The 21,246-nt window shown below is 50.7% G+C and overlaps 1 protein-coding gene across 1 annotated transcript; it reads right to left on the bottom strand.

The window, feature by feature from the left end:
- Positions 1-211: 211 nt before the first annotated feature.
- APLN (apelin) lies at positions 212-9,924 on the bottom strand. The gene is made up of 3 exons (XM_045068138.1): positions 9,521-9,924; positions 3,453-3,624; positions 212-2,766 (listed from the first exon to the last, which is right to left on the bottom strand). The coding sequence occupies exons 1-2, from the start codon at positions 9,585-9,587 to the stop codon at positions 3,458-3,460; spliced, it is 234 nt and encodes a 77-aa protein (XP_044924073.1). The 5' UTR covers positions 9,588-9,924; the 3' UTR covers positions 212-2,766; positions 3,453-3,457.
- Between the last annotated feature and the right edge of the window lie 11,322 nt (positions 9,925-21,246).

Below are 21,246 nucleotides of genomic sequence, written 5' to 3'. Positions count from 1 at the left end.
CAAGTCTGTAGAATATTCCACAATATTTATCGAACGCACCTTTCTGATCACACCCGTTTTCTTCTCGCTAGGTGGTACTCTGCATTGTGTATGCCTGTGTGCACCTAATGAGTTGATTAACCAAATTAGCATGTACCCATGCTCCTTCCTGTTCTGCAAGATATTGGCGTTTCGACAGCAAGCATGAAGAAGTGAGACAGATGGGGCAGAATTGTATTGAACTCCTTGCATTTTATTTTTCAGGCTTTCTCATTTATCAAGCAGCTCTATTCTGTGAAACATAAAATGATACATAACAAAGTCATTACCAAGTGTACTTATTGCAGGAAACATAACCATTTTCAGGAAAGGCAACCTGACTAAAAAGTCCCGAAAGTGTTCAAAAGTAGATAAAATTAGAAGACACCCACCAAGGATATAAAACAGCTTTGAGTAGGAATCCCACCTTTAACCAGAATGTCTTTATACCAATTGCTTTGTAAAAAGCTTTAAATGGCACCAAAGGAAGAAAAAAAAAGGACACCCAAACAGATGCCCAAACACTTAAAAGTGGACTGAACATTATGGGAACCGGTCATTAAGCACAGAGGTTCCTTTCATGAGTTTGTGGCCAAGTGGTTCGAGGCCGTTTGACCTGGAATCGATCTGGGATGCAGGCACTTCCCTCCGTGCAAGGGCAGTATATGGGCACGGGGACAACTGTGGACCTCGGGGGACAGGAATGCCCCTCCTGAACATGATCTTCAAGAGTAAGGGTGAATTGTCAGCTTTTAACTCTTTATTATAAAGACATATTTACACAGAACAATCTTTACAAACACAGTGAACACAATTATGAGAAGGAGACAATTTCTTAAAGAAAAGGGCCTTAATATCTTTGTATAAATTAGTAGAAGAATCATACACAATCATTTTAAATAAGACAGGACCCCAGCCACCTACTACTCTCTTCTGCCCTGTGTCTCTGGACTTGACCAACTTTCCCCCCTAACCCACGGGGCTGGCGGGACAGCTGCTGAGGCAGGAGACGCAGAAAGGAGCAGGGGAAAGAAGACCCAAGCCCGGGTGGGGGCACCAGTGGCAGACGAGGCCTTCTGGACCCTGGCCAGTCCCCACTGCCAGCCTGAGGGCTGTGGGGGAAGCGGGTGCTCAGCCCCGCTCCTCAGGGTGGGCCTTGAAGCAGCGGCGGCGGCAGCAGCATTAGCAGCAGCGGAAGTGAGGGGGAGAGGTGGTTAGGCGACGCCGGGGTTACCATGGGACTCGGAGGGCCCTGACCCCCCCTGTCCCCACACATACATAGGTGGGCCATCAGACTCTGGTTTCCCATTTCCTCCCTCCTGGGAGGCGTCTGAGAAGGAAGCCTGCTCAGACCTGTATTTCCTCCCAGCTTTCCTTCCTTCCTTCCTTCTCTCCTTCCTTCTTCTCCCCCTTGCCCCTCCCTTAAGGAAAGGCCACTGGGAAAGAAGGTCCAGTCAACGTGAAGGGAAGGCTACCGAGTCCAATGACTTAAGGCTACATCCTGGCTAGCGAAAACCAGTATTGGGGCTGGCGTGGGAGACTCAGTACCTGAGCTGTCCCTGGGAGAGCACACGGGCTTTGGTAGCGCTGTGGGCAGGGGGCAGCTGGCCAGGGACCTTCTCAGCCCAGGTCCGGGAATGAACCAGCAGGGGCAGCCCAGGGAGGCAGGAGCAGCTGGGTCCCCATACCGCCATGGGGCAGTTCATAGCTGGCCTGCCCCTCCCTTCCCAGACACCCCCAGCCCCAACCACGGGAAAGGCACTCAATGTGTTTTGAAAAAATATCATCAAGAGGGAAGAGGACATCATCAAGTGGGAGTGGGGAGACCTGGGTCCTCATTCTGGCTGTGCGGTGACCCCGAATAAGAATAGGTTGCTGTCCCTCTCCAGGCCTGGTTTTACATGAGTTTGCATAAGGAGGCAGAGCTAAGTGATCACCAAGGTTCATTTTGGCTCTGACATTCTTTGATTCTTGGCAAAAAAAACACTCGTCCTGTTTGGCTTTTGCTCCTGGGAGGATATAGAACCATCTCCTGAGTGAGAGCTTGAACTAGCGGGCAAGGGAGGGAGGGAGTTGGGGGGTGAGGTGGGGGGCAGTGTTAGGAGACACAGAGAGGTGACAAAGTACTTCATGGCCCCTCTCCTTCACCTCTTCCTGAAGCCAAACATGGCATGTGGAAAAGGCCACAGCAGCTAGTCCTCCTCTTCTCCAATGCTTTCCCACTCCCCTTTCCAGAGGACGGAACCCCATTCCAATGCCCCCCAAGGCACCTTGTGCACATCCCAATCAATGCCCCCAGCCCCTCTAACCAGCACCTCCTTGAAGGGTGAAGGGTCCATTTGAAGGGACCTTCTGGAGCCCCCCGAAGAAGGGAATGTTCCCCGCCCAGCCCCGGTGAGGGAAGGAAGGGCTGGGCGGAGCTTGGGCTGTTGGGCAGGGAGAGGTGGGGGCTAGGGGAAGGCGAGGGCCGGGGAGAAGGCAGGCCTTCCAGTGCTGGGTCTCCAAAGTCAGTCCAGGGGAGGGCCAGGAAGAGGAGCTGGACGGATCCGTGGAAAGAAAGGGAACCATCCGAACTAGGGGCAGGTCCACGCCATTCGGGGCAGCTGGTGGGTGAGAAGAATCGGGACCATCAGCAGTGAGGACAGGTGTGAGGAGAGAGGCGAATGGAAGTGAGGGCTCCAGAGAAGCAGACCAATCTATGGGGTAGCCAGATTCACAGGGGGCGGGCACTCCGGGGCCTCTTCCGTCCTAAAGAGACAGAAATGACCAGAGAAGAAGTCACCGACGTGTCCTAGGTCAAAGGAACCAGCCGGGAAAGGAAAGGAGACAGCCTTCAATTCCCTCTTCCCACAACCCTGAATCTAAAGCCCAAGGTCCCTGAGTTGGTGCCACTTTGTTGGGGGTCTAGGGGTGAGAGAGCAGGCCAGGCCTCAGGGGCAAGCTCAGGCCCTGCTTTCTCTGCTACTGCCTTGGATTTTTCTTTCTTTCCCATGGCTCTGGGCAGCTCTTCTTCTCTGCCTGCTGTCCCCCAAGGCACTCTGCTTCCCTCCCCCACTCTGGTGAAGATCCACCCTGCACACCAGTAGGATACCCTGAGGCACTCTTCTCTGGCTCAACAAGGTCCCCCCAGGACTTCTAGAACTCTCCAACTGGGCCAGCCTGCCCAACCCCAGGCAGCAGAGTGGAGGGGAGCTGGCACCCCATTCCTGGGGAGTCAGGAGTTCAGGCCCAGGTGTCAAGCCCCTCTCTGGGCCTTGGTCTCCAAGTCCATAAAACAAAGGGGTAAGATGGGTGCTCTGTAAGCCCCAGTGTCGCGTGCGGGCCTGGAAGGGCTTGGTGTGGGTGTCTGGCCTGCGAGACGCAGCAGAGTCACCGACCTTCCAGGCTGTCCCTCCCCTGCTCCTTCGCTGCCCACTGACCAGAGGCTCAAGTACCTGCTTCAGAAAGGCATGGGGCCTTTGTGGGAGAGGCGTGGCCGCTGGCGGCGAAATTTCCTCCGACCGCCCTGCCAGGGCCCCGGTCCATTCCTCGAGCCTCTGGGCTGCACCAGGTGGCGGACGCTGCCCTCCTCCAGCCCCTTGCCATCAGCAGGCTGCGGCAGGGGCCCTGCGGGAAGAGGAAAGCCTGTTAGCCAAGAGGGCTGATGCGAATGGGCAGAGGTAGTCCTCATCAAGGCTTTTCTTTGCTTTGACCTTCCATCTTGGTGAACAGTTTGCCATTTTTACACTGGCCTGGGCCAAAACCTACTACTCACATCTTGCAACGTATGGAGCTGACTTTACGCCCCTTTGGCAGTTCTACCATGTTTCTGGCAGGCACAAACATGTTCCTCATTTAGAACATGTGGGTAGAGGATGGGGCATATGTCTGCCCTTGGTGAGGGCGCAGCAAGCAGAAACTCCTCATTGTACCCTGGCAACATATTTACTAAAAACATTTCACACATACAATGAAATGAATCCCCCGCCACCATGTCCCCATCACCCAGATTCAACAGTTATCCAGGTGGTTTCACAGAGGCTTTCGTTATCCCCCTTTTTTTTTTTTTTTCCTTTGTGGAAGTATTCTACAGCAAACCCAGAACATCATGTCATTGTCCTCTGACATCCTTCAATCTGCAGGTGACCCACCTTTGAGGACTTGAGACCCCCATCCCTCACCCCTGGGCATCTCATCAGTTTTTTGGCATCCCCGAGGCTCCCTTGCTGATCACAGGGAGATCCCTGTAATCTCCCTGTGGGCATGGCTGGGGTGGGAGGGGGTTGTCTCTGACCCTGTGTCTCTGTGTACCTTAAGCTGGGTGCTAGTCATATATTCTTAGAGGCCCAGAAATATTATCTGAATGGATGAGTGAACCAATGAGTGAATGGTCACTTGAGGCAGCGAGTCTGGTCGTCAGGAGCAGTGTGAACTCCTGCAGCTGGCACCTTCGCCTACCGAGTGCCTTATCTTGCATCCCCACACCACACTCGACCCCGTGTCTGATGTAATTCCTGCCATTTAGATTCCTGGTGGCTTCTCTCCAGCTTTCTGGCGCTCTGCTCTACATCTGCCCACACCTGGCTTGGAGGAGAAGGCTCCCGATGCCAGGCCAAGCCCTGACAATGGAACCCGAGTGGTGCTGGGCGTTCTTGGGTGCAGTGATGGAGAAGTCACCTGGGCCGGCTCTCGCAAAGGCTGCAGCACAGCCAGGGAAGGCGAGCTTGCGCTCCGGAAACAAGCCTGGGCTCTGGAAGCAGGCCGAACAGGGAGGTGAGATGGTGCTGGGCAGAAGGCGGACTGCAGGGAACCTGTGCAATGCCCAGTCCAGGGCTGGCCTACAGAAATATGGCTTCTGAGGTCAGTGATCACAAATCCCATGCTCTCTCCTCCCACACCACTGGATTCGCCTTCAGCTATATCCCGGCCCCCGAAGCCCCATTTCCACCCATCCGGGCATCTCCACAACTAGCTCACAGTTTCCATATCACCACCCGTTGGCTGCTAGCCCCCCAGTCATACCCCTGGCTGCTCTTCCTTTCCCTCCTCCTTCCTCCAGCATCCCCATGCTTTGGTTCCTCTGTTGGCTCCTTGGCTCTAGTGATTTCTCCTCCGTTTGCACACAATTTCCAGGCAGTTATCCTCCTCTTGGGCCAAAAGCAGGCGAGGTTTGTCCTTTGGGCCCTCCCCACCCAGGCTCCGGGGGCCTGCTGCTGTCTCAGACACGCAAGCCCACTGTGCACATGCACACATTCTAGTCCCCCACTTCGCCTTCTCCAAGAAAAGTCACGGACCTGTTAGGACCCTACAGTTTACCAGCCACATTTCTGTGCTTCTGGTTGGGGTGGGTTAATCCATCAGCTCCTACCCCAGTGAGAATTAAAACCTACCCACGGAACAAGAATGAAAACATAAATTATGTTCACACTTTGGGGCAGTGGGGCAGGAGGCCACTTTTGTCTATCATAAAGCCATTTGCAAAAGGGCTGGGCCAGGGAAACAGAGAAGAGAAGAGAAGAGGGAAGGACCTTCACTAAGCATCCCCACCCCTGACTTCAGCTGCTGCAGCTTCTGCCCTATGTTTTGGGGTCCCCTCAAGGCCCTTCCTGACCACTGAGGGGGGTAGGAATGATGCTGATGAGGAGTCCCATACCAAAGGCACACTCAGGGCAGGAAGGACTGTGCTGAGGGTGTGGCCAGGTGCAGGGAAGGACCCTAGGGGCCTTGATCGTGTGAGGCCTTGGTTCTTGAGTCTGTGACCCTGACTGCTAGGGGCGGAGTGGATGTGGGCCGATGACGCAGATTACGGCTGCAGCGGTAGGGTGGGCATGGAGAGTGAATGCTGGTGGCAGTAAGGGAAGGAGGGCTGGAGTAAAAGGCCCTAAGTGGGGGGAGGCCAAAACCAGGATGGGAGGGTGGCTCAGACTCTGGCCAGGGAAACATCTAGACTCCAAGCCAGCAGAGAAGAACTACCTTGAACTGACTGAGCACTCAGCCAAGCTCTAGAGAGTGGCCACTCAGAAGGCCCCGGCACATTGTACCTCCTAGGCAGGGGGCTCACTGTCCTCTTTGTAGCCAGAGCTCTGCAGCTCCTCCCACACCCTGATCCCATCATGCACTTGTTTCCTTCTGCTTTTGATTCTGCATCTGGCTTCCCCTACGATAAGTTGACACCCGAAATGTGGGCTTTCTCCTGTCCGTTTTAGAGGCTGTAGATTCGCATCAGTGCGGAGGTCTTGGCTGCACAACAGAACCACCCTTCAGAAATGGGGGCCTTCCTCAGTGCACTTAAATATTTTCTTCTAACTCATGTGCTGCTTCGAGGGAGGCTGGGGGCAATGCCCCAAGGAATCTGAAGCCTAGAGGGACTGGAGCCCCTGCTCTCTGAAGCACCAGCAGAATGAGGCCTCGGCCTCTCCATACTGAGAGCTGCATGCAGGGCTGAACAGGGATTGGTTTTCTCGAGGCCTGAACTCCAGCCCTGCTGGCAGACAAAGAGGTGCGTGTGACTTTTCAGGAACATGCCAGCCTCACCAGGAACGACACGGCTGCTTCTCCTCTCGCCATCTAGTCTATCTGGTGACTGCTTTAAAAGCCCTCACGAGTGCTTGGTGGGGGGACCCTGCTGGGCATGCCCCCTCCTGGCTCTGCAGGTCTCTCCTTGCTGAGGCATCTGTCCTTGGACTGCTCAGCCCTCCACCCCAGTGCCCTGAGCTATCTTCCCATGCCAGCTTCGCTGACCTTGGACGTGTCACACCCTGGCAGCCTGGCCCTCCACTTCACTTGCGTTAGTCTTCTGCCCCAGAGGCCGGACTCAGGTTACAAGAGTGCTTAGCACTTAGGAACTGGGATGGAGTGGAGAGGGTGAGGTACACTAGGCTGTCCTCACACTAGCACTGTGACTGCAGGCTTTGAGCTAGGGCCGAGGAGGGGAGGAGGAGAAGGAGGGAGAGGGGCAGAGGGGTGCTCAGATAAGAGCAAGAGTCACTTTTCCCTGGCCCAGTAGCTCTCAGACTCAGAAGAGCAAGGTGTATCTCAGGTCAGGAAGCAGTGGAGGAGTTTGTGTGTGTTGGGTGAGGGGGGGGAGGCGCAGACATTCCGAGTCAGGACAGAGTGCATTGGGGAGGAAGCAAGATTTTCAGGCCTGGGAATTTTTTTTCCATGATTTATTAGAGAGGGGAGGTGTAAGCAAGAGTGTGAGGGGCAGAGGGAGACGGAGAGAGACTCTCAAGCAGACTCCTCTCTGAGCATGGAGCCTGATGTGGGGGGTGGGGAGCTCCATCTCAGGACCCTGAGATCATGACCTGAGGTGAAACCAAGAGTCAGCCACTCAACCGACTGTGCCATCCAGGCACCCCCTGGGCCTCTGAGACTTTGACTGGAGACTCTGGCTGGGGAGAACATGCAAGCCTGGGCCAAGGGCAAGGTGGTTCTGGGGTCCCTGTTTCTGACCCAGGACGGGAGGCAGGAGGAGCAGGACATGAGTACCTGGATCCTTGGCTGGTGGCCACCTACACAAAAGTGTCCCTCCTTGGCTCCTAGAGATGTCATGAGGGGGAGAACGTTGTGAGAGCCCAGTGTCCAGTGCTAGGCTTAAGCAAAAGGTGAGAGCAATAAATTTACCGAATAAGGGCACAAAGGTAGAGGACTTAATAAAGAAGGGTGAATTAAAGCAAAAGGTGACAGGGTCTGCACCAAACACAGTGTTCCCTTCCCTTGAAACTAGCTGTCCCCTTTACCGGCTGGACCCCTAAAGTGTCCTAGTAGTGGTCAGTTCCCCAAGGGTCTCCCCATAACCTCTGGGGGAGCGCCAAGTAGGCAGATCAGGAAGCCCCAGCTTCCTCCAGGACCCCCTCTCTGTATCCACGCTTTCTTCCCTGACGGTACCACTTAGGACTGTTTGCTGGTGGTGGTGTCCTGTGGGTGTCTCGTCGTGCCAACTGCACTAGATGGAAGGCACCTGAAGGGCAAGCCCACACGGTGTTCTTCATCCCTATCTTCTGCTCTCTGTTCACCTGCCTGACAGGAGTTTCTGAGGAAAAGGCTGCTCCCTTCTTACCAAGGAAGAGGCTCCTGCAGCACTTGGGCGCTAAAGAAGACCACTGGACAGCTAGCTGAAGGCAGGGGGTGCCAGAGCTAACCTATGCACCTTCCTGAGAAGCCAGGCTGTGCTCCCAGGGTGAAGGCCCTTTCGAAAGGCAAGAGCAGAGAGGGAGGTGGAGACTCGCCAGGCCCCTCCATGGCTCCTGGGCTGCAGGCCATCCTCCTGCTCTGGGGAGTCTGAACTAAGTAGGGCCCCATGCCCTTCATCTAGGAAACTGCACCGCCCTCTCCTCCCCTCTGCTCCCACCTCTCTGTGACTCCAGCCCTGGCACTGGCATTGGTCCACCGGGTCTTGGCCTTCCCCTTGTGTGGGGCCAGGCAGGCAGCAGTGACAGCCAGATCACAGAACTGTGGCAGCTGGAGGTAGGAGCTGACAGCCCCAGGAGACACTGACACACAGGGGAAAGGCAGCCTGGGCTGGGGCTGCCAGGGCATCGCTGGGACCAGGTCTGGGGAGGGCAAGGGAGCACCAGTGCCAAGTATGCCAGGCGAGGGGGGGTGTGGTGCAGGTGGGGGAGAATGGTCTTCCCCTCACAGAATTGCAAGGAGGTGTCAAGTCAGGCGTTATGTTTCCTCGTGTGGTGCCTGGAGACAGGGGACCTAAGGTGAAGCGTGCCTGTGCCAGAGCTGAGTAAAAGGCTGGAGCCAGGATATCCAAGGAGGAGGGTCCGGGGAAGCGCGGAGTCTGTGGGGAGGACCTCCTGTTCAGGAGCAGGAGAGCAGACCGGATAAGACCTTGGGGCAAGGGGAGAGAAGACCAGCCTGGCTGTGCCCTGCCAGCTCGGCCTGGGGAAGGCTGCCTCTGCTCCCATGCGGGCTGAAAGGAGCAACAGCTGGGCTCCACGCCGCCGCCCCCGCCGCGCGCTCCTGCCTATGCAACAAGTGTCACGTCTGCATCTTGGCACATCATCCCGAGTGGCCCGCGCCCCGCGACCGGAGCGCGGCCCCTAACCTCCAGGGGCCGGACAAGTTTCAACTCGGGAGGCCAGACCCCAGGCTCAGGTCAGGCTCCCTCCACTGATCCGCGGGGAGCGGGACATGCTCCCCCCAGGCACATACCCTCCACCACGTGGGGTGCATGGCGCGGGACCCTGGGCGCACGCCCGCGGCCCCGAGCTCCTCGGACTTCAAGGAGCCGCCCGGAGGGGCAAGGCGCCAGGCGGGTGATGCCCGAGACCGAGCCAAGACCCCTCTCGGAGACAGCCGTCGCCCCGGCCGGCCCGGTCCCCGGCCCGGGGCGCCCTGTCAGTGAGTCCGCGGCCCGGCGCAGCCGGCGCGTGGCTGCTCCTGCTCTGCTAGCGCCCGGGTCCCGGGAGGCTGAGAGCGCGCGAGTCGGGGGGCGGAGGGAAGGGAGCGCGTGGGCTGCGGTCCAGGAGGGAGGCGAGGGGCGCGCGGGCGAGCCGGGGGGCCACGCACTCACCTCCACACGCCGCAGTCAGGGAGAGCCAGAGCAGCAGGAGCGCCTGCACGCAGCGCCGCAGATTCATGCTGCTCCTCGGCCGCGCCGCCGCAGCCCGGGCCAGGGGGCGGGGAGGCCGGGCGCCCCGAGGCTGGGAAAGGCGCGAGCCGCGGACCGTGCGTGCGTGCGTCCGGGCGCGGAGCTCGCGTGGCTCTCCGGCTGCGCCGCGGGCTGGCCGCCTGCCGCGCCCGCTCGCCGCTGCCTCTGCTGCAGCCTCCCTCTCCTGCGGCGGGGCAGCGCGGCCAAGCGGGCCTCCGCGAGCGGCTCCGGGGACCGCGGCAAGCTCTTTCCAAGAGGCTGGCTGCTCGGCCGAGGCTCCAGCTGCCCGTGGCCCAGACTGCCAGCGAGAATGCTCCCCGCTCACTCCAGGGGCTGCATTTTGTAGCTTGTGGCTTGGCCGCGAGCCCACTTGGTCATGTGGTCATCGGGAGGCCTGGAGGGGGGGGGCAGGAAGAGGGAGAGGGAGCGAGCCTCCTGCGCCGCCCCCCTCCCAGCACGCCTTCTGCAGCCCCAGGCTGGGCGCGAGAGGGAACCTCGAGGTGGCCCCACAACAAAGGCGGCACGGCCGCTCTGACAACCCACAACCGCTCCCAGGACAATGCCCGCCTGGCCGGGGGCCAGAGGGTTTCGGAGACCTGAAGGATTTCAAACACAGGAAGCATTTGGGGCGGTGGAGGGGCACACTTAACCCTTTCTCACCTCGCTTCCTTAAGGGCTGTCAAGGAACCTGGGCGCTCCAGGGAGGACCTGGCCCAGGCTGCCCCCACTCATCCCCTCCACCTCTGACGGGCTCCTTGCTGCTGCCACTCCCCAGCCAAGACCCCCCCCCCCCTTCCCACTGGCCCTCCTTTTTCCTCTGCATCTTCTCCATACCCATCTTTGCTGGATTTGTATTGGGGGTGACTGTTTAGGCTTGTGCCCAAGACTGCTTAATTGCCAGGGGCCCCCAGGAGGCACCCTCTACCTGGAATGCCCACCCCACCCCATCCTGCCTCCCAGCTCTTCCTTCTTGCAATAGCACCTCAAATCTCATCTCATCCAGAAGACTTGCCTGGGTGACAGTAATCCACGAAGGGTTGCCTCCCCCCTCTCCCCGCCCTGCCCTCCTCCTGGCTGTTGGGACAAGCAGCAACTTCTAGGGTGTTCCATTTCATGTTCCCCATCATCATGAGGTGGACAGTTTACCCAACTCTGAACAGTCCAGACTGGATTCATTTTGCCCCTATTTGGGATTCCCCCTTTGTAACTGGGTCCTGAAGTTGTTGCTTTCCTAAGCTAGACTGTCAGCTCTTACAGGCTGGGAGCTCCTAAGGGAAGGGAATGCCTGTATCAGCGGGCTGGGAAGCCCCGAAGACAAGACCTTGTCTTCTCATTCTTCGGCATCTTTCCAAAGTCCCTAGTATCGGACTGCACATAGGTGGCACTCAACACATGTTGAAAGACTACATCAAAAGGTGTTTCTGCATTTCAGCTAGTCAGGCAGATTCTAGAAGTGGAGGTCCAGATTTACACACAAAAGTACTTTGGACAGTGTGTATGTGTGCCACAGACGATGTAAGAGGCCCTGGTATATTTAAAATATTTTTGAAATGTTGAAACCATCCAATATGTACACAGTTTATTTATTGTCAGTCTCCCCCCACCAAAACTGTCAGAGAGAGGGAGAGTTTTTTCTGCTTTGTTCATAGCCGCAGCCCCAGAACCAGAACACCAACTGGGACAGGGCTGGTGCTCAGTACATAATTATGAATATGTAAGTGAACTTTTCAAAACATTCTTATTGCCTTAATCAAGGCAGTGGGAAGGGAATAAAATAGAGTTCCTGTTAATTGTCGATGGCCCCATAAGCCACAGCCCAGTAGGAAAAAGGCAGACACGAGACACAGAGCACCTCTCATCATCCATAAGGCCCAGGCTGTGAGCAGTGGGCATTTGTAATATGATATCATTTCCCCTGGTGCTGTCCTGCTGGAAAGAGTCTTCCAACCAGGAGGAAAATCACCTGGCCTCTGGTCTCCACTCTTATGAGGTGTAGGACCTTGCCAGTGTCATCTAATAACTGGATTTCATGAGGATAATCATCTCCACCCTCCCCTCTTCAGGGTTTTTAGGGAATTAAATGAGATAGCATACCTGAAGGCACGTGCAAATGGGGAATAAACCCTTGTAGGGTCGTTTTTAGGAACTGTGACCCTCCATCCCCTGATTGATCAAGCCCATGCAACCCCAAACGTGGCTTGCCCCCAACACTAGGTTAATAGAAGTGTTTCTATTTAATCTCACCTTTACTAGGGTGTGTATGGGTTATTTGCCAAGTGGCTAGAGATTCACTTTCCAATATGGTAGATATGAATAACATTTGAAATAAATCGAAAAAGTCATTTCCTCCATGGCACTGGCCTCATTTCAATTCCTTAGTAGCAACGTTTGGCCAGTGGCTACTGAATTGGACAGCACAGAATAGAAGATTCCAATCGTTGCTGAAAGTGTTATCGACAGTGCTGGGTTAAGCACCTTCTTCCTTTTTCTATAATCCTTTTCCCCACTTGACCTAATCTTCAAAATACACAAGGGAAAAAAATAGGAAAACACACCAGTAGTATTTAAGGCAAGTAGCACTCAGTAAATAGAAGGCATGCATTTAAAAGCAAGATTTAAAGAGCTGAACACATGGGAGAATCATGTTTTAATCTAACCCTTCTCTCCATTTAACCAAATTGCATCCATTTTTCCAGTCCTGGATCCAAGATCTCCTCTTCCTCCTTTCTTGGGCCACTCTTGCCTGCAAAGGCTTCGCCCTCTTCATAACAGCTATGGTTGTACCTTTCATTGGCAGTCTCTCCTGAGATGAGTTGGGAACACTTTTGTATTTGCATGCCATGCTTTATGGGGCTGTGAAGAAGGTCCACCACCAGCATACCTTCTAGAATTGAGGCACAGAAGACAAGGAATGCAACTCTGATTGCTCAGTCTGAAACCCCCATGGGATCCCATGTTTCTTAATGTCATATTCAAGGGACCGGTTTTCATATCTGTCTCCACTCACCAGACTTCAAGGTCACGGGAATGATTGTACCTAAGACAGTGCCTAGCACATACTTGGCATTTGGAAACTTCTTGCTGAAGAAATAACTGTTGACATAACTCTGTGGTGCCTTTGTTCACTTGTTCAAGAAAATGAGACTATTGAGTTAATATCAGCAAATAAATGTTTTAAGGTGTTTCTTCAGGGTGAGGAGGAGGTGAAACTACCCTCACTCTCCTGCCCTGAGGCAGCAAGCAGCTGTGAAGCGCACTGTTGCTCATGAGGATTGGGTCAGGGGCAAGACTCAGTTTCCGATCAAAGTCAGGGGCAATCCTGGGGGCAGGGGTAGGACTCAGTAGATTACTGAGATAACCGACCTGCATGAAGCCATTCTGTGACTTGTCACCCTCATCACTGCTGTGTACAAGCTATTCAACATTGCTTAGTGTCCTGTCACCATCACCACCACTGGTTGCTGCTGTTCCGTGGACTCACCCAGCTTTCTGTCCTTTGGGTTTGAGCGAGCACTGTGCTCTCTTAGAAAGAGGTCAGCTTTTGGAATTTCAAATAACCGAATTCAAATTCTACCTCCCCAATCTCATTCATTAACTGTGTAACCTTGGGAATGTTATTTAACCTCTCTAAAACTGTTTCCAGCTGTTAAATGAGGGTAGTGATAGTGCCCACCTTATTATGCTTGTGAGATTAAATGAGATAATGCAAAGAAAGAACTTAGCAGCATGGTCCTGGGTAATTGCTCATTCAATGTTAGTTTTTTCTTCTTCCTGACATACCCCTCCCATTTAGGGCTCTGGCCTCTGGCCTCTTGAAACTGATCAAGAAGGAAAGTCTCTGTCTTTGCTTGGCTCCATCCACACCTGTCTTTTTAGTAGCCATCACAGCTGCTCACTGTCTTATTCCCCAAAGGCACCAATCTCTGCCGGTGCTAGTTTGATGAATACCCTTGACTCAGAGAGTTAATGTGTGATAGTGGTTTGAGGTTTTGCCTCCTAAGTATGGTATACATTTTAATGGGGGCCTTTGGGAGATAATGTCCTACCCTAGGGTAATATCAAGTTTCACCCTTTTCTAAAAAAGATTTTATTTATGTATTTGAGAGAGAAAGAAGCACAACTGTGGTGGAGGGTTGCGGAACAGAGGGAGGGCGAGAAGCAGACTCCCTGCTAAGCAGGGATCCCTATGCGATGCGGGGCTTGATGCAGGGCTTGATTCCAGGACCCTGAGATCATGACCTGAGCCAAAGGCAGATGCTTAACTGACTGAGCCACCCAGGCAGCCCAAGTTTCATTCTTTTGAACAAGGGGACACTTTAGTGACTTTCGTTTAGCTGCTCTAAATAGAGCTCATCCTGCTTCAGAGTCAACACAAAAAGGGATTACCTTTGGCAACTTACAACCTTACTTTTAACCTGTATCCAGCCCATGAAACCAGAGTGCAATGCCATTGCAGCCCATTCCTCTTCGCTGGTCCCCAAAGATGATGATGATAATGCTGATATGGCTAAAATTTATTGACCATGCACCATGTGTCAAGCACTGTTCTGAATGCTTCAAGTGTGCTAATTCATTTAAATGAATGAATCACACCTATGAAGTAGCCCTATTCCTTATCATCCCCATTTTACAGATGAGGTTACTGAGGATTACAGAGGTTAAGCAATTTTCCCAGACCTGTCTAACCTCAAAGCCCTCACTGAAGGCTCTTCCTTCACTGAGATTTAAGAAGCAAATTCTCACATCTCGAGCCCTATATAGCAATTAATTTGTACTTTAAAAAGATATTACAAGTAAAAATGTATTGACCTTGAGAAACAGTGCTGGTATAGTTAACACTGCTTCTAATTTATCATAAGAATTACTTCCGAAAGATGTTAATCACAGCTGGATTGAAAGAGTATTTGGAGATGTGGTACTGGTGTTTACATAAGTACATCACATTATAAATCTACTGGATTTACATTATAAATCTACTGGATCCAAAGGGATTTGCCTTTGTGGAATTTGAAACAAAAGAATAAGCAGCAAAAGCTACTAAGGTAGGTCCAGAATCTTTGAAAAGAAAGTTTTTCTTGACCTTCCTGAATTGTACTCTCCAAGTGTCCTGTTCTCATCTTGGAGGCTCACTTTACTTGCACTTATAACACTGAACTCATACAGTCTTGAATCAAGTAAGCAGTGAAGCATAAGGCTTAAGCATATGGGTTCTGGAATAAGGCAGCTCTGTCACTTATAGACTTGGGCAAATTATTTGCTGTTTCTGAGTCTTAGGGTCCTCATCTGGAAAAAGGGCCATTACCTAGCTCCCTGAGTTACTGGAAGGATTAAATGAATCTATACCTATAAAATACTTGATACAGTGCTTGGGTCTCCTAGTAAGGCAAACAGTATATAAATGTTATATATTCTCATAGGTATTTGTATTTATGTCTTAAAAATACTATGAGATAGTTATACTATGTCTCACCCAAAGCAAATACTCAATAATTGTTCATTGAATGAAGAGACTGTATAATCATATTAATATTCACTCTGGGTTTCTTTTTTTTTTTTTTTTTTTTTTTTTTTTTTTTTTTTTTTTTATTCATTTATTTGACAGAGAGAAATCACAAGTAGGCAGAGAGAGAGAGAGGAGGAAGCAGGCTCTCTGCTGAGCAGAGAGCCCGATGCGGGACTCGATCCCAGGACCCCGAGATCACGACCTGAGCCGAAGGCAGCGGCTTAACCCACTGAGCCACCCAGGCACCCTCTGGGTTTCTTTTTTTAAAATTGTGTTACGTTAGTCACCATATGGTATATCATTAGTTTTTGATGTAGTGTTCCATGATTCGCTGTTTGCATATATCACCCAGTGCTCCATGCAATACATGCCCTCCTTAATACCCATCACCAAGCTCAACCATCCCATCCCTTCTAAAACTCTCCTTTTGTTTCTCCGGGTCTATATTCTCTCATGGTTTGTCTCCCACTCCAGTTTCTCCCCCTTCATCTTTCCTTTCCCCAAATGTCCTCCATACTATTCCTTATGGTACACAAATAAGTAAAACCATATAGTAACTGACTTTCTCTGACTTATTTCACTCAGCATAATCTCCTCCAGTCCCATCCAAGTTGATGCAAAAGTTGGGTATTCATCCTTTCTGATGGCTGAGTAATATTGTGTTGTGTAGATGGACCGTGTCTTCTTTATCCATCCATCTGTTGATATATATAGCATGTCCTGATTTGGATACTTTTATATGGGCAAAATCATCACGACTTGTCCAATGGGTTCTTAGATGGCTCCATACCAACAGTTAGCAGCAATAACAAAAAGATGTGAATGTCCCCCACCCCCAGTTGTGTAGTGGTTGTTAATACTGGAGTACTGTAAAAACTACAGTGGGGGAAAAAAGTACAATGAGAGAGGACATCTGGAGAATGATGAGTCTGGCCAGTAATCAATCAGAGAGATCTCATAACAGAAAAAGCCCCAACCCCCTCATTATGCAGATGGAGAAATTGAGGCCCACAGGGGAGTAGTGACTTGCCCCAGGTTATCAGAAAGCTGATGGCCAAGTCAGGATGAGGATCTAGATCCAAGTAACTCCCATCTCCTGCTTTTCCCTGCATGCCTTCCCAGCAGAGAGCTCCCACTCCCTGGTTAAGCAGAGCCCTGGCTGGATGTGAAGGCACTCGGAACTCTGTGGTTAGGCACACAACCCTCATTCCACAACCCTGCCCTTCTGGAGTACTCATCATGCTGTGTCTTTTCAATATCACTCATCCAGTTTTATGGTCCCTAAGACATAAGCTAAATTAATGAGCAAAGAAATTCAGTAGCAGCAACATTACTTAAGTATTTAAGAAGAGCCTCTAAAGCATCTTAACAGGAACCTGAAAAACAGCAGAAAAGGCTAGCTGCTACTTGATGCCCCACTAACCAGCTCCATGACAATTGATCTTTGCTTGGTTAAGCACCAGCAGAGAACATGAATGCTCACCATCTTGTTATTAAGTATCCGTCTTTGGAATTCTATTGGCCAGAGTTGAGCTTTCTAACTCTTCTCTATCCACTAGAGCCACAAGCACAGTTCTTGCCATAGAGTAGATGCTTAAGACATCTTCAGTGATTAACTTACTTGTTGTGGGGAGTGGGACGGTTTTAATCAGAGAGCATGGTGTTAATTATGCAGAAACTAGCCTGGAACCTAGTCTATGAATCAAAAGACCTTCATAACCATTTGGAGGACAAAACAACAACAACAACAACAAAAACCTGGTTGTTGGGATTTGTTGGACTTGGCTATGATTTCTTCTGCATCTAGCTGTGTGATTCTCCTCTTACCTTGGTGTCCGAATCCTCCTAATCCTGATCATCACTGGATCCTAACTCTGCCCATAGGCGGAGAGCTTGTCTTTCACACTGGCCCTTTCCCCAAGTGCACAGGGTCAAATACCAATCATTATAAGTTATCACTTTTGGAAAAATGAGAAAAGTAGCCATGTTGCAACATAACCGCCCAACCCGTGTTTACAGCCCCAGTATTCGTCACTGCACTTGAGCCCTACTGCATGCTAAACCCTTCCACAGGATACCTGGCAGCCACTTCCAGAGGGGCTCCAAATGTCCCAGGGACACTTATTCCACTTACAGGTGTCTTCCAACTTCTTTGCAAACTATATACATTCTCCAGTTCTCTTAAAAAACAACAGAAGGTCCCTCACAGACGTAGCTCATTCGACACAATAATCACTTTCCAGAAAAATATTACAGCCACAGAATTCAGATAAGCAGCCATGTCTTTCAAATGTCTTCAAAAGGATCATTGTTTACTAATGAAATAGGTCCTAATAGAGATCCTCCAAGAAGGTAAAGAGCTATGGCTCTGCTCGGGCTGCCGTTCCAGCCCCATAGAGTTGCCCCATTTTTCTTGCCTCCTGCCCAATTCCCTCTGATCCTTTGGACTGTCTCAGAGCCACTCAGGTCCCTGTTCCTCCTGTTGGTTGTTCAGAGCAATTTCATTTCCTCTGCACATCCTCTATGACGTCTCCCAGGAGCCTCCATCCTGCCTCCCCTCCGGGGTCTATAAATACTCTCGTCTCCCAGGGGAAGCATCCAAATTCCTTCCTCAGGCAGTAAGGCCCTTGTGAGTGGCCCTAGGATAGCCACTCCTGAACGAGCAGGTTTATCTCCAAGGCCCAGTGGGCCATTGAACCCTTCTTCCTCTTACTTTGCCAGCTATCTTATTAAATCTTAAATCTTATCTTAAATCAGCTGGGATGTTATCTGATCTCAAATTTGGTACCTTTGTGTACTGAGCCAGAATAGAGACTGCTAGGGACTAGGTGTTGAGCCTCTACTGGTTTGGTTATGGGTTTAGAGCTCTGAAATAATGAGATTAAAGTCAGAGGGATAATCTGGGTCAGTTTTGCTCCATCCCAAATCCAAGTTTGTACCCCCAAAATGATCAGAGATTGGTACCAAATCTAGTCACAGACTGAGATTTTCTTGGTTTCTCTCTTCTTTGTCTTTCATACATTTCCTGAACACATAAAGAGAAGATACAATAGTGTACCAACCTTTAACACATCAGGAGGGGAAAACGGAAGAGAAAGAAAAGTAGCCATTTTACAGAAAAATCCCATGTATTATTTTCCCAACACGACTGTAACAAATTTCCAAAAATCTGGATGCCCTGAAACAACAGAAATTTACTCTCTCTCAGTCTCGGAGGCCAGTAGTCTGAAATCAAGAAGCCTCTGGGGGAGAATGTTTCCTTGCCTCTTTCAGCTTCCGATGGCTCCAGGCATCCCTTGTTGGGGCTGTACCACCATCCCATAATCTTCTCCTCCTCTGGCTGTATGATCTGCTTCACTCTTATAAGAACACTTACAATTAAATTTAGGGCCCACCTGGATAATTCAGGGTGCTCTCCTTTAGAGATCCTTGACTTAGTTACATCTGCAAAGACCTTTTATCCAAATAAGAGGCCATTCACAGGTTCCAAGGTTTATTATGTGGACCTACTTTTGGGGGGACCACCACTCAACTCATTATGCCCCACTACCTCCATTCACATCCCTGGAGTGTTGGAAATCAAAAGAACATGAATTTTCTATCAATTTTACCCCTAAATCTCTCTCGAGTCTGTATACTCATGTAGGTTGCTGCTGCTCCATCCTCCTTCAGTCTTCGTCATTTCTCACGTGTCATTGTCCACAGCAACTGGAATGGTCATGCTAGCCTCATGCTTCTTGAAAACCTTCTGTAGACCCCCATGGCTCTGAGGATCAAGGTCCAATTCTCTGCCATGGTCTGCAAGTCCCTGCATAATGTAGCCCCTGCCCACCTTGCCAGACTCCCTTCTTACCTCTCACCCTCTTTCTGTCTGCAATGCCATATCCCTTCCTGTCACAGTGCCTTCCCAGTACTCTCCTCTCCTCTTAGAAAATGCTCTACCCAACCCCATCATCTCCTGGCTAACACCCGTCATCCATCAGCTCAACTCTAAGGTCAAATAACTCTTTCTCAATAGATGCTTTCTCTGGGTTGAGAATCCCCCATAATAGCATCTCTCATAGTTTGCAATTAGCTTTGTGTTGCATTGATGTCTCTCTACCCTCTCCCAAGCTTAACTAAACTGAGCCCCACAAGGGCAGGGACTGTGGCTATCTGGTCCCATCACTATGTCTTCAGCATGTAATCAGTTGTCTGATGCATGGTAGATGTTCCGTCATGATTTGAATAAATATATGAATGGGTGAGTGAATGGATTAGTCTGAACATCTGTGTTCTGATCCCTCAAGTTCCTGTCCTAAAAAATGAGAGAAACCATGCCTATGTCATGGGGTTGAATAAGAATCAAAATGAAATAACAGAGAAGGGGCTTTATAAACCTTGAGATGCCTTACTAATTTAAGGAATTGTTATGCTATTGGCTGATATAACCAGTTTTGGCAGGGGGATGGGGAGGTACACTGCACAGGGTGTAGGCACAGTGGGAGAAATGAGAGTGGAGATGAGGTATGATACTTGAAGTCTACATTCCTCCGAATGGGAGGGGTTTCTGTGGCTTTGCTGTATAGGATGAAATTTCAAGAACACTCAATTTCGCTGCTCCAGACTTAAGGCTCATAACATATCACCCTCTGGGATCAAAAGAAAATGCCACCCTCCTTAGGTGTAAATGTTGCCTGGAGTCACCCTGGGTCTTTGGAGTTTTGATTGTCTTCCTTTCCAGCATCTCCTCCAGGTGCAGTCCGAGGATAGGGCAACAGAGCCTCCTGGGCTGAGTCTATCTTCACCGGTGCTTCCCACGAGGTGACCTATCAGCCTTAGCACTGGCTTAGGGAGCTGCCAGCTGACAAATGACTTTGAAGTGTGCCCCTTGGCTTTTCATTCTTTTCCTTCCTTGCCTTCTTGGCTTTCACTGCTAATCAGAAGGAGGAGGGACGGGGGAGAATATCACCCCCTTCCTTCTGTTTCTCTTGCACGTCCATCTAAAAGGCATCTCTGGAGGCTTGACATTCCAGGTCTTTAGTTTCTTACATTTGATTTCCCTAGACCCCATCAAGTCATAATCTCCTTTCCTGCAGGGAAGGGACACTTCCACCTCTTCCTCCATATCCTCTTAGCTCCTTGCATTTGGGTCAAGAGACCTAAAAAGGCCATTTCTCATTTCCATCTTGTCTTCCATTGTTTTCTCCCCTGGGATGTCTACGCATTCAAGGACCTAAGGTACCTCACTGGTCTGGAATGTCCACGGCGAGCCGATCCTCTGAATCATAAACTTAAAGAAATTGGAAAGAGTGGAGCTCATTAGGTTGTCATTTCCCCAGTTTCCTCTTCTGACCTGGATGTCTTCCCACTGGCTTGCTGGTGCGCTTCCCTGCTCTGTTGTCCCACTGGACTCTAAGGATCTGTCTACAGCATCCCAGAAAGGTGAAAAACAAAGGCATGTCTCTGAATAATGCAAGCAAAATCCCCAGTTTGGTCTCAATGCTTTGGGTATTCTAGTACGAAGCCCTATTTTGATACAGAGCTTCAAGAATATTCCCTCTAATGGGTGCCACAGAACTGGAGCTGGAAAGGATCTTGCAGCTTATCTGTTCAAAGACCTGCTCCTTTTTTGCTTATAGTTTTATTGAGGTATAATTGGCATATAGTAACCTGCAAGCTTTGCATGCCGTGTACAAAGAGTGTATAATTTGCTAAGTTTTGACATATTCATACCTCTGTGAAGCCATCACCACCATCGAGTTTTCATCATTCCCTATAATTTCCTTTTGACTCTTTGTAATCCATCTCTTCATCCGCTCCCAAGTCCCCCATCCCCAGGCAACCACTGATGGGCTTTCTGTTACTATACAACTTGCATTTTCTAGAATTTTATATAAATGGAATAACACAATGGGCGTTTTTCTTCTTTGCTGGCTTCTTTCACTTGGTAAAATTATTTTGAGAATCATTCACATTGTTGTATGCATTAATAGTGTTGTATCCATCAGTAGGATGTTTCTAATTTTTGGCCATTGCAAAATAAAATGCTGCTATGAAGAATCATGTATGAATTTTTGGAGATATATATATATCTCCACACAGGGCTCAAGCTCATGACCATGAGATTACCACCTGAGCAGAAACCAAGAGTCCAATGCTTAAA

This window comes from Mustela putorius, unplaced genomic scaffold (genome assembly GCF_011764305.1).
Source record: "Mustela putorius furo isolate JIRA1106 unplaced genomic scaffold, ASM1176430v1.1 tig00003899_pilon_pilon_pilon, whole genome shotgun sequence".
Lineage (NCBI taxonomy): Eukaryota > Metazoa > Chordata > Mammalia > Carnivora > Mustelidae > Mustela > Mustela putorius.
The sequence above is the reverse complement of the archived record's forward strand: the minus strand, read 5'-3'. Positions and strand labels throughout refer to the sequence as shown.

Coding starts and splice junctions, on each gene's coding strand:
- APLN (XM_045068138.1), bottom strand. CDS start 9,587: ATGAATCTGCGGCGCTGCGTGCAGGCGCTCCTGCTGCTCTGGCTCTCC. Junction 3,625..9,520: donor CCTGACTGCGGCGTGTGGAG/GTGAGTGCGTGG, acceptor CTCTTCCCGCAG/GGCCCCTGCCGCAGCCTGCT.